Source organism: Phoenix dactylifera, chromosome 8 (genome assembly GCF_051530095.1).
Source record: "Phoenix dactylifera cultivar Ajwa chromosome 8, Ajwa_hap1_PhDact_Kaust_v1.1, whole genome shotgun sequence".
Classification (NCBI taxonomy): Eukaryota; Viridiplantae; Streptophyta; class Magnoliopsida; order Arecales; family Arecaceae; genus Phoenix; species Phoenix dactylifera.
In genome coordinates this window covers 7,933,293-7,946,856 of record NC_143197.1, presented here as the reverse complement: position 1 = coordinate 7,946,856, position 13,564 = coordinate 7,933,293, and the positions used below count along the sequence as shown (strand labels likewise).

The window sequence follows — 13,564 nt, the reverse complement described above, 5'->3', positions numbered from 1 at the left end:
TTAAGTTGGTCGGATTTTTAACTTGGTGAGGTAGGGGAAGCGGTTCGCTGAACTGCTCCTCCTTTTAGCTGTGGACGCGGTGGACTCGTGAGAGGGACGGATGCCAAGATTGGCCCACGATGTCGTGGTCGTGTCAATTGAGGTACGTGTCGTCTGGACAATGGCTGATGCGATGTTTGCTGTTGGACTGCAGACCCGTCCACTGCTAAAAAAACGCAGTCGGCGATCGGTTTCCACACGGATCCCGTATCTGACCCGCGAGTCCCAGAGCGTGCTTCAGAGGCCGTGGAGCGGGAGCGGACCGCAGTTTGTCGTGTCCATTTTGCCTTTGGAAATTTGTCCAGGTGGCATGAGAACGACGTGCTACTGTGCATGAATTCCACTTGTTGGATTCCTTTAGCTTCTTCATTGTTTCTGGATGATCCTGTTCGTCTGATTGGTGAGTCCGGTGTGCCGATGATTCTTCCATCATGGTGGATCTAACCAAGTCGAGTATGGGGGAAGACTTTGCATATCAATTCTATTTAGAGAACAATACTATAGCAATCAATTCCCATTAAATTGTTGAGATAGAAAATAAATGTCACAGTTCTATTCCAATCAGAAAAGAATTTCTCGAAAGAAGCTTGGGTGTTGGATGTGAATGCTATCATTTGGATGCATGTTTTTGGCATCCAAAATGTATCACTTCATGGTATGCTATACCATACAAAACCAGATGGTACAAAGGGTATTTTACCGTACTGGTTCAATATTAATATGCAGTACGGAGGACATACCGGCACTTAGTATGCCGAATGAATCTCTGTATTAGACGTACCAATACAGTAATAAAATTGTACTAATATGCAGCGTATCTTGCATCACTCATGGAGAAGGAGGTGCCAAGAAGAAGCAAGTAGAGCTTTAGTGGTGGGTAGAATCGCGAGAAGCTGTCAGTCGCACAGTTGCTACAGTTTTAGAATATTAAAATCTAGCGAGGGATTTTAGAGAACGCAAGTTTGACGGCTTCTTTAATGTTGTAGACTCTTCGTATGCGTAATATCGTGAGGAAATGGATTGTCATGTCGCCATTGGATGTCTAGCCCCTTTGATATAATTTTATAGAAGAAATTTGGGTTAGCTTTGCAAAGAGATAGACAATTGTTTTAATGTATGTAGGTGGGGCAAACCATCAATTACGTGCCAAAACTAATGAATAAGCTCATAAAGAATTGATAATTGAAATTGCATGGAGCTGAAACTAATTAATTAGCTTTAATTATTAGAACTCCAGTTGTATTTTTGTAAACTTTCTGATGAGCATATTTAGCTGTCCCTTGGATATATTAACTCGACTAACCAGTATTTTGATCATTTGTTAACTATAGCATTTTAATTGGTTTTCAAAAGCCAAGGCTACATGTGTTGTTTTTAGCTAGGAATAAAAATGGAAAAAGGGATTGTAGTAGGAGGACTAGAAAATAGTCTTTTAATATACGACAAAGCATACTTAAAGTATAAGTATGCATGCATTAATTACAGTCCACGAGCTAACTTTATGGACCAATTCCTCCCAATTTTTTGACAGATTCAAAGTTCTACCATCAATTCAATGATTGTACAGAAGAATATGAATGTCTATGCAAGGATGATGCTCCTAAAACAAGGGATCTTTTTCAAGAATATTAAAGAACAACAATCAAGCATGTCACACATGATCACTCTTTTTTCATAGGTTAAAACTTGTAATGAGTTTTGCGTGCATTACAAAATTTTGCATTTGATGTTAACATTTGACATGGTAAATGTTAACTTGAACATCTCAATTAGATATTAGAATTTGTACATAATTTTAATTGCACAGTTATTTGCATATGTTGGTAGATCTAACATATTTCTTTTCTTTTTTAGTATGAGTAGAAGGTTATACTAATTTTCTGAAACTTGTTTAGCTGTTGTTCTGTTTTTTTCTCCAAGCCCTGAGATTGTGATTTAAGGTTGTATTAACCATGTTCAATCCATTGACCTACGATATTACAATAAATAAATATTTACATAATATAGATATATTTTTAAAGTATATAAATGTATAACTTTATTATATATGAAATATCTGTCTTACAAAAAATTATAATATTTTACAACCTATGCTTGCAATATAAAGAATGTTCACTGATATCTTTTACTAAACATGTCATGCAACTAATATATAGTGGCAAAAATAATGAAAGAATTTGGACTTAGATGGTAAGCTCTGACATGGCTGAAATCAAACTCTAATCCTAAAAGATAAAATAATAATATACATTTTATTTTTCACATTTTAGAATAGCTAATCCAAATGAGCCATGCGATTGACCAACTTAGGTCAACGGGTTGCATAGATTTGTGGAATTTGCAGATTTTGGATATATCCGATCAAAAAATATACTTTTGGATCGACAGTTGGATTGATAATCTAATGGAGCTCTCAGGTTCTGAAACATCGAACATGATGGGAGCTAGCCTTTCATGAAATATCCATGCTCTTGGTGCATCTGATGGTGTGACGGTGTAAACATGAGAAACCAAAACAAACCCTAATTGGATTCGTGGATGGTGTCAAGCACCGGCCTCCACTGCCGGTGACCACCAATCCGTTGACCAGGAAAACCGGCAACCTTCCCCTCCGTAGACAACCCGTTCTCCTCCCCTCCCCTCTCCGCGTCTTCACCGGCTACCGCCGGGAATACCCGGCTCCCATACCCACATCCCTGCTTCCCCTTCTTCCCCTTCCTCCTCCACCTCCTCCCACCTTCGACGGCGCCGATCGCGATCGCGATCTGCTGGTCGGAGATCCTGGACCCGATCCGGTCCACCGGCAGCAGCAGGTACACCTCCTCGGGCCGCAGCTCCTCCTCGGCCCGCAAACCGGACACCCGTCGCGTCCTCACTACCTCCTCTGCATGCGCCACCACGTGACCGGGGGCCTCCAGCATCAGATCCGCCACGCCGGCGGGAATCTCGACTCGCCGGAGATTCCCCTCGGCGTCCACCACCTTGGCCGTGCGCGGTCTGGTGCTCCGCCGGATGCATGAGCCGTGGTTGCCCATGGATATCGTCGAAGATGATGCGCTAGTAGTCTCTACTCTCAGGCTTTCTTCTCAAGGAAAAACTCTAATCTTTAACTGTGACGATGAGAGCTTGGGTTGGGAGTTTGGAGACGAGGGGAAAGTATTTATTGTGGTGGGGAGGAAAGAGAGGAAAAATCCGGTGAGATTGGCGCGTGGCGAGAGGAGGAAAAGTTGGTGGTAAGACCGCGGACGAGATGAACCTTCGCTCTGCTGACGACCGAGGACGGACGCGATTTGACTTTGCCTTTTTCCGTATCTTCTTGAGTGGAGAGACCGACGGTCAGCCAAACTCTAATATTACTTGGAGGTTGGGATCGGGTTGGATGCTGGTTGGACCAAAATTCACCGCTTCAGATTCAATCTATTTATTTAAAAAAAATAAAATTTTAAATTTAAATTTAATTTTTTAATTAAATAGATAATTTGATTCGATCTATATAATTAAATAGATAAAGTAGATTGAGCATATTGGGTTAAATAGGTTAGAAACATATTAAGCATATTTTAAATAGGTTAAATAAGTTCGATTTTTGTTCTGATTCTGATTTTGATTCTCGTCATGAACCAAACATGTTGGGATATGGTCATTTTGATTTCCATTTAAATTCATTTCAATTCTGATTCTAATTTTTGGTTGCTATATATTACTAAAATGATCTAAGATAAAATATGGAAGGGCTTGAAGCAAGAAGCTTTAGGGTTAGCTTAACTATGAGATTTTTGCATATACTAGATTAACATCTACTTTAGTTGCATGCAAGAGGCATAATACATCTTTATTTCTGGTGAGTGCATTTCTTTTGTTTCTTTCATCCTAAGAGCACGAGCAACCACAGTGCATTCATCTAAAGATTAGAAATTTTCATTACGGATGCATGCAATGAAGATGGAGTGAGGTGAAAAAGAAGGTACATACGGGAAGTGAAGAAAAGGGCTATTACCTAACATATATGTCATGTATTATGACAAGGAGAGGAACTAACCATCAATAAACCAGGTGATGATACCATGGTTTACATTTTGGTCCTATTTGGAAGCTTGGCTATAGCAAGTACATGATCCTTCCCAAGTCAATGGAAACTCTTGAGTAAAAAGGACTATGAATAATTATCCTCATAACCCACATTGTTGGAATAGGAGTCTCGTAGAATGAGGGATATGGAAGTACTTGGAAGAGGCCTCAAATCCTCTAATTGTGAGAAGCTATGTAATGAATGTTTTCAGAAAAGGTGATCATAAATGTCTTAAGAAGTTTCGAGACATCTTATATATCAAGGGAAAGAAGTTGTACTACTGAAAAGGCATGAGTAACCTATTTGTCTTCTTAGGTGTCTTCAAATCCTTTCACACGCATTTGGCTTTATACTGATCCTTTCCATGATATATGTTTAATTGGCCATAGTGTACTTTAAAAATTTTCCCTAGATATCTAGTTCTAAATTCTTGCAATATTTTACCACTAACGAGGCTTCCCGTATAGTCTTATAATTTCAAACTACGGTGTTATGAATGAAAGTTATGCTAAACTTCCTTGGTAGATCTAAAATTAAAAAGTAAGAGGCTTATGGTTTGAAGTTTTCGCGAAGCAGAGACTAAATGTATATCAAAAGTAAGAATCTATAAATGTATCTCCAAAAAAATCCATATATGACGTACTCATCCATTAGAGTATGTTTGATTATTTTGAGAAGTGCCAGAAAAAAAAGAAAAGAAAAGAAAATCTAAAAAAAGATTTTTAAACTTCGGAAGCTCATGTTTACGCTATTTGGTTTCTCATCATTCAAACAGCTGAAAAGAAATTCATTTTTCTGAACATCTTAATTTTTCAAAACCAATACCAAGCATGCAAAAATACTCTTAGGGAACCATCAAAAAATTTTCCTTGAATGCAAGTCCAGAATAGCAGTTTAAACCCAATTGGCAAACAATTAAGTTAATCTTCAATTGCTTAGCAGTTGCTAATCTTTGTACGAATATTGGCCAAAGATAAGCTGGCCTTTGCACAAAATGTTTCAAACTGCAACTACACTGATGAAGCGCTTATAAGATGGTGATATCTGGGATAGCACACGGCGGGAATGCTTCTTCCCAATCTCAGACTTCGGTGCCTCACCGACTCCGCCTTGCAGGCACCGACGCTGGCAAACGAATTTTTATGCGGACTCGCGGAGCCTCGTCGGGCAGTTAAAGATGCCCTCCCAATTCCCAAACAAAGCTAGATCGCAGATCTAAAATCCCGCATAAATATTCACCTGAAAATCTTGTTTCCAAGCGGGTATTTCGCCTGATCCGCAGTCATTCTCCAGAATATCTAAACCGTGGCCAAACGATACGAGGGCCCCACCTGAGGTTGGGATACGTGGCGTCCATCCAGCGGGTGAGACCGGTCTCAGGACACGGTCCCGTGTGTACCTCACCTACATCACCCTGCCCGTTTACCGTTCTTCTCTTTCTTCGTCTTTGCCTCTCTTTCTCTTTCTCCCCTTCTTCCGCCGGTGCGCTGACATCGAGGACGCAGCATTCGACCGCGATCTCGTCGGAATCTACTCTATATCCACCGCTCTCATCGACTGGATCCGTCCGAACGCCGCCGTAGGCCCCGCGGCCCTCGCTTCTCTAAAGGTGTGGGCTGGATCTCCAACTCTTTCTACTCTTATGGAGCCCCAAGAAGCTCGCTTCTAAGATTAGGGTTTCCGGGAATGAATTCTTTCTTGCCCTTTCATCTTCTTCTCTGTCTTTAGATCTTGATCTGGGCTCCAAGCGGGTGTCTTCGATCTCTCTGGGGTTTATATAATCGGATCGAGGGTTTTTGATGTGGGTCATTCGATCTTTTAGTGTTCACTTCTGTCGTTCTGCAGGGATTTAGTTCGATCTATTCTTTGGCGAGTCCCTGAGAAGAGAATCTTTAACATGTGATTTCTTGAAGTTTTTCACTGAGACCAAGGAGTACATCTCTCCCTGTTTTGAATGTTAGTTTCGATGATTTTGTGACTTGGTTTCTGCTGGGATTTTAGAAATTTCTGTGTAGTTATGATCATCTGCGTTAATTGGATTTGCAATTCAGCATAGATCCTCTGCGTTAATTAGATTTGAAGTTCAGTATAGATCGTACTCTGATTCATGAACTTAAATTTATATAGGTGCGTGGTGTTGATTCTATATGGCTCGGTGGGTTGTTTCTTAGATCTTTCTGGTGTTAAACTGAAGATTTTTGAGCATATCTTGCTGTAAGGGAATTTGTGATTGAAGGAATTCGGTATATGGATACAGATATCTGCTGCAATATTCTTTGGTTAGGCTAGAGTGATGACATGAAATTTCAGCTTGCCTATTGTTGTAGGAGAAGATCTGGGATTTTCTTGTTACCCATTGAACTTGTGATGTGGTGTCTGTTTAATTTGCATTTATATACAAGTGTTGCTGCAGGAATTTTGTCCATTTATGTTGAGAATTGATATCCTTTAGTTTCTTTCCAGTTATCGCTCTTTGTTTTTTGTTGTCATTTGTATGTTCCATGATGTGTATGTTCCATGATTTGTATGTTCCATGATTTGTATGTTCCATGATTTGTATGTATACTATTGTTATCTTGTTTTCAGAAGACAACTTTGGCGATATATGGTTCCATTTTTGGGGTTTTGACATATAAGTAGATTTTATGTTTTAGTTTTAATGTTTTTGGTAGTCTGCATATGGTGTATTTCCCTTTAACCAGTGGCATTTGTTATGATGATCGTCTTATATGCGTGTAAAGATTTTTATCTGGGTTGCTTGAGAGATTGTTTCAAGCTAAGGTTTAATTATGACAATGTTTTATTGTTCATAATTATGACATGATCTTTATTTTTTGTTGCAGGAATTTGATCTTTATTTATAATTGACTGCATTTCTTTTTCCTGCTCAGTGCTTTACCCAGTTTTCTTTCCTAACCCTCTTATGCACATGCTTTTAATGAGGCATTCATTAGTTTTTATTTTTGCTGGTCTTTATGTCTGCACCTCATTGTTTTCCTTCCAATTCTATTGACAAGTTTATTCAGTTTGGGTTTTTTATGTAAAATTTCATGCCCTCTTGTTGCTTAATATCCAAGAGTTGGATTTCTTTCTAATAAATTAGTATGTGGTCTTCATCTTCACTATTTATGTGATGCGACAATGAAGTTTGTACTTTGGAAAGTCATTTATTAGTTCTGATTTGCTCAGTTACTTGTAATATAGTTCCTATCTAGCCATACAAAAACTTGATCATGGAGAATGGGGAAATGGAAAGTGCAAATCAGGAAACACATTCACAAAGTGGGCGGCGATATACACCAGTTGTCACCCATGATCAAGCTGTGCTTCAGATGTCTTCCATAGAGCCTATACCGCCAGAGATCCCACTGAAGTAAGTTCTCTGCATCCAAGATGTTTGATTCACATACATTTGACATACTTCTTTTAAATTATAAGGTTTCAATCTCCTGCCAAATTCCAATAGTAGTTTCTGTGTCATTCATTAGAGGCTGTTGTTGGAGCTTTTTCCCATCATATAGTCTGTGTGCTTGTTCACTGTAGACTGCTTAAAGAAGAAGTGGCATATAATAAGGATATTAGTATATCAGGCGAAATCACTATATGATGGAGGAGAGTTCCTCTGCAGTTCGTTAATTTTTTACAAAACCCACCCGCATTACTTATAACATGACCTCATGAAAATTCACGGTACTGATCTTTTCCGGAAACATGCTTGTATCACCAGGGTGCCTTGCTAGTCCTTACTGAGTGACTGGTATCGATCCTTTGACCTTCTAGTCTTTCATATCTATATCCAAAAATTTAAAAAGTTAAGACTCCCATTTTAAAGGTTTTGAACTTGCAACTAAGGGATTATCAATACCCATTGATGATTATGTAGATGGTGCCAATCCATGTGGTTGAGGGTTGTCAGTGCTATTTCTGTTCTAATACAGTGTACATCTCTCTGCTGATGTAGAATGCTGAAGAATAACGTTTAGAGCTTCCTGGGTTTTATTTTCTATTAGTTTTCTAATTAATTTTAAAAAAATTATCACCTAAACTCCTCAAGGCATGACTATGTAAAATTTCGTCACAATAATCTTGAATTATCTCAGTGGGTTGTTCTGATTTTTGTCTTCTTTCTCCCATAGTACAGTGTGACAAAAAGAATTCCTCGTAGAGCACTAATGCTCCTTCACATATTGCGGTGTGCCATGTTCAGTTGATCAAGACAAAAGCAGGTCAACTGTTATTGATCACAGGAGGAGGGTTTAATTGTTTGGTCTAGGAATGTTGTATATTTAGGACTCATTTGGTATGCTTATGTTAGGTTGAGCATTTACTCTCCTGAAAAAGTTGTATGAAATATGTATTATACCCTTAATAAAGGAAAAGTCCTTACCCACGGATTTTGATGGCTTAAGGGTACTTTTGGGAAAAAAGGGATCCCAATTTCCAACTGGTGGGAAAGTAGCTTTTCCATGTCCTCCATAGATTTTTCTTTCCCATAAAATATGAAAATTTTATTCTTATGAGAATGTTACTTTTCCGTCTCTCTCTTTTGAAAACTTGAACCAAACAAGAGACATTTTTTGTTTTTCCGTTGACCATACTTTCCCCCCTTCTTTTTTCGTGAACCAAACGAGTCCTTATTAGAAGATTCCTTATCAAAGCATGCAGATCTTAGAAATATAATTTATCGAGGCAACCCAAATTGCGCAGTGACTTTATGGTTTGCTTTTGTCTTCCTTAAATTGGCCAAACTTGGTTTTTCCTCGATAATAAAACTATCTAGAAACATAGATGAATAGTCAGGGATGTAGGTGCAAATAACATGGTTCTCACCATCAAGACTACGATCATTTACATTATTTGTACTTTCCAAATGCTATTTCTATTTGTTCCACTTGACCAATTCATCCTTATTCTTTAGAAGGGTCTGCTTAGTGTTGTTGCCCATTACAAGTGCAGCACCATTCACTGATTGTCTGAGAAGGAAGGAAAAATGAGATCTGTTCAACAGGATGTTCAGAAATCAACGTAAGCGAAAAAAAAAGGTTACCTATTTGCTTCATATGGCAAACATGTTTTATGCAAAGGCATAAGAAGCGAGTTTATTTGCCTTGTCTTTGCTGATATAAGAAGGGACTTAAGCATATATTTGGGCTAGCACATACTGACTATACCAATAAACTCATGGTAGTGTTTTTACTTTTAATCTTTGTACAATGTTCCATTGAACAATTGTAGTCGACTATCTAGTTGTTCATGTGAGAGAAAATAGTATTATTGAAGACTGGGTTTATATTGGTGAAAAATACTATCTAATCCAATGATAGTTACTTATTTGTTTTAAGAGAAAGAGTTCATTTCAATGCTAGGACGTAAAATTATTTTGATATGTAGTTTTTTTGTGATTGGGCCTTCATGCAATCGTAAGGTTGCTCTACCGTGTCTTGGGTGTCATGGATTTGAAACATAGAAACAACCTCTCTGCATGTGAGGCTAAGGCTGCATATATCTGACCCTTTCTAGATTGCGCAATGGCGGGAGCCTCATGCACCAAGATGCCCTTGTACTTTTTTTGATTTGATTGGACACTTTGAGTGCTTTGTTTCTTTTCTAATGCAGCTATGGAGCAATATTAAGCAGAAGCCAGCAAGTTTTTGTCATGAAATTTAAATAGGTTGAGGGTATTGCTGAAATCAAAGACTTAACAATATCTCATATGGAACCTCTAAATCTCAGGTTTCTTGACATGTTAGGCACTTGGACATGTAACATTCCTTGGCACTCCATCTTTCTAAATCTTCACCTCCACATGTTTGCTTTTCACACTTTGCTATCAAAGTTGTCAAGTCTGATATTACGTTTAACAAACATGTTATTCCTTTTATAAGATTGCAGAATGGTCCAACTAGTTTCTTATTATATTATATAGACACACACACACACATGTATTATTACACACATGGATAACTTATATGTGTCCTGTGTTTCTTAGGATGATTATATCTCAGATACTTCTGGACTATTGGTGGCTGTCTCATGTGCCCAAACAACACTGCTTGATGAGGGTCATTTCACCATCATATAGTTTAGCAACATAATCTCCTTCTTTAATCTCATAAAAATAGAGTCTTCTCACCTGCATATATTTAGCAATATATTTCAGAAAAATGATATAATCTCCTGCTTTAGCACTATAAAATAAGTACCATCTATGGCTTACAGTATCATTTTATTGCTCCTCTCTGATCATCGTATTTATATTGCCATTCTTTTCTGTAATAACTAGAATGCCATCTGAATGACAGATTATCTAGTTCTCAGGAGTAGATGATGCATACTGGAGTTGTTTGTCACTTTGTTTGTTGTTTAAACTTGCATCCTTTGTTTCTTGCTCCTAGTTAGGTATCCTAGATAGCTTGTGGCCGTTCAGCATTAAGACACATGCTAGTAAGGTACGCCGTACCGGCTTGAACCGGGCGGTATAGGGCGCATCATATCATATCGATTCGGTACTAGTATCGGGTATGGGTGGCATACTAACATTTGGTATGCCAAAAAAAAAAACTCCATACCGTACCGACACTGTGCTAGTGTGACACCAGTATGGAGTCTGGTATCGAGACGACGAATCTTGCATGCTACCATCCACTCACTATATGATGCACCTTCTGCCTTTTCACATGTTGCACTTTCTGACTTTTCACATGTTTAGGAGGTGGTTTGTTGGAGATATTGTTTTTGTATAGTTTGCATTGTATAATCATATATGCTGATACTTTTTATTCCGCATATTATGCATGAGAGGGGCTATGACCAATTGTAAGTGTAAATTTTGGCATTTTTTCATCTAGAATGGAGTAATTGCACTATTGTATCGTTTAAACAATTTCTTCTCTCGTTAGACTACATAAGAGCCACAAAACAGAAATTCTATCAATATATTGGCTTGTCCTTTTCCCCCAATATGCATGTTAGTTAAGTATGTGTTGTTTTGGTATACTTACCAGTATGGATTGAATGTTTCAGTGAATGTAGTCTAGGGTGCACATTTCCTTGTTATTAGTAACATTCAAATTACTCATAGAAGTCACTTAAATTTCTGGTCTGTATTGCTAATTGCCATTGTTCTCATCTGTATTGCTATTACTACACCTATATGATACTAATTTGTGTTTTTCCCCCTTTTGGTAGGAAACTCAATTTGCGCTCTCAGGTAAACATGGACCCCAGTACAAGAGGGGAGTCTTCTGATAGTCATGGTGCATCCAATGGATCTCAAAACGAATCAAAACTAGAGCTGTTTGGTTTTGATTCTCTTGTCAATATTTTGGGACTTAAGAGGTACTAGGCATCTGCTTTATATTATGTTTTTTTTTTCTTTTCTGGTAAATCCCTGAAGTGTGATAGCTTACTTTTTATCTGTTGGTAAAACATGCAAGTTATGTCCATCTGCTCAGACATATATCTTTGTTGGTTTAAATGTAAGCATTGGTGTGAAGTAATTTATGTCAATGTTTTAATCAGTTAAGTCGTTACAGTATGACAGGGGAACAAATTCCAGCACCTTCTAGTCCTAGAGATGGTGAGGATGTGGCGATTACTCTCGGACGACCCAAGGTATTTTTGGTTCACTCCATCATCTTGCTATGAGTACTAAACTTGTTCTTCCTTTAATTAAATACAGATAAAAAGGTTGCATGTTATGCATGCGTCCATCTTATTAGGAAAAGAAAATAGAAATCTTTCTGTTATGCATGCTATTGAATCGTAGAAGGTCTCCCTGAGCCAACTGCTGAGTCTGTGAACATGCTGGAGATCTGAGGAGAGTTTTGTGGCAGTTTTTGTTGAATGGCTGTCCAGCATGTGCTGGACTCTGAAGTCTTCTCATTTAAAACCAATATGTGCTGGATGATTATTTAATGCTGCGTTTTCTTAAATATTGCACCCAAAAATAGATAAACTATGTCTATCTCTGTTTTTCTTAAATACCATGCTTGAAAAATGTGTAAAATGTGTGTATCCAATCAGACTCTCTCAAGACTCCTTGCATGTACATCCCATATGCTGGACACTGGCAATAATAAGTGAATTTGATCTGGGAAATATAGTGGTCAAACATCGTATCCGAGGATCATAATGGGAGGACTTATTTTATGTGTTGAGAAACGAATGTGGTGCCTACTTCGTTCTGTATATATTATATAAGCAGACAGGAGCAATTGCAATGTGTATATTAATGTACTTGTGTATATTTAGTCTCAGCTCCCTATTTGACCAAAATGGCTAATGGTTGCAATCTTGGTTCACAATTTTGGTATTGGATCCAGATATTGGTACCATGCTGATACAGTGTTGGTACGCTCGGTACGAGGGTTGGTTTGGTGTATTGAAACTCGGTTCGCTACTGGCATGTAGTATGCCCGGTACGCGACTGTACGCACCAGTACAGCGAACCTCTTGCAATATTATGTCTAATTGGCCATGTCCGACCCTCTTTGTTTGACAATAATTTTATCTCACTTTGAAAAATCTTTGTCATTCTTTTAGTGCTAGCAACCTCAAGCTAGAATTGCCAGAAACTTTCTACAGGCAGGCTCATAGCGTATACCACAAACATAGAACCAAATAAACCTTGCCATACAATATGCATGTCTTCTTTTATGTGTGTAAATATGTGTGACTTTTCCAAGCAATGTTCTTGTGTAAATATTTTTTTGTCCATGTCCTTGTTTCTTATGCACAATGTAAATAATAAATTATTTCCTTGAGTAAATAAGCTTTGATTTGTCTTGCAGCAAACTGGTCCGAAACTGGGAACTATGATGGGTGTATTTGTGCCATGCCTGCAAAACATCTTGGGAATCATCTACTATATCCGCTTTTCTTGGTATAGAAATTTGTACTGCCTTTTTGAATTGTCCATGTCAACACACAGATTATTCTTTAAATAACTAATAGAAGAAATAAAATTTATACCTATTTGTTTCCAGTCTATTGTCCAAGATCTTGTGTAGTGGAAATGTTAAACTATATACATATTAGTAAGTTTTTAATGATCTTTTGATCTTAACTTTGTAACCTATACTTTTAACAGAGAATACTATATAAAGTTCTGCTTAAGAATGTGAAGGAGATTGTAGGCATGCAATTTCATATTGTTTGATGATCTACTAGGTGTAGTCTTGCCAGAATCAGGAGTGGGTGCAGGAGCAGGTAATGGTGTGTGTTCGGGAAGCTGACATTTTAAAAACTCTTAAATTAAGCACTTAGAAAGCGGTGTGGCTTTGAGTTTCTGAGGAACTTTCTTGGTAGGTTTGTTACCCTAGGTAGAAGGTTATTGCTAAGATTGGAGATCTTTTGGCATGGGATACTACACAATTTTTACCATCTTATTCCCAGCATGGAAATGGTATTTGTTGCCTCAGAAATTGCTGTCCTGTAGTGATGGAGAAAATATAT

General features: G+C 38.0%; 1 protein-coding gene across 3 annotated transcripts in view; it reads left to right on the top strand.

The window, feature by feature from the left end:
* Nucleotides 1-5,404: 5,404 nt before the first annotated feature.
* Nucleotides 5,405-13,564, top strand: part of LOC103700956 (cation-chloride cotransporter 1-like) — a 29,529-nt gene continuing 21,369 nt past the window's right edge. Inside the window, exons 1-5 of one of the 3 annotated variants that reach the window (XM_008782860.6) lie at nucleotides 5,405-5,717; nucleotides 7,313-7,481; nucleotides 11,297-11,446; nucleotides 11,644-11,722; nucleotides 12,901-12,992. In XM_008782860.6, coding sequence (XP_008781082.1) covers nucleotides 7,342-7,481; nucleotides 11,297-11,446; nucleotides 11,644-11,722; nucleotides 12,901-12,992 — 461 coding nt within the window. In that variant the 5' untranslated portion in view covers nucleotides 5,405-5,717; nucleotides 7,313-7,341. Of the gene's footprint in view, nucleotides 5,718-6,235; nucleotides 7,482-11,296; nucleotides 11,447-11,643; nucleotides 11,723-12,900; nucleotides 12,993-13,564 lie in introns of all 3 variants that reach the window. The other 2 variants (XM_088702670.2, XM_088702669.2) reach the window with 2 other exon arrangements.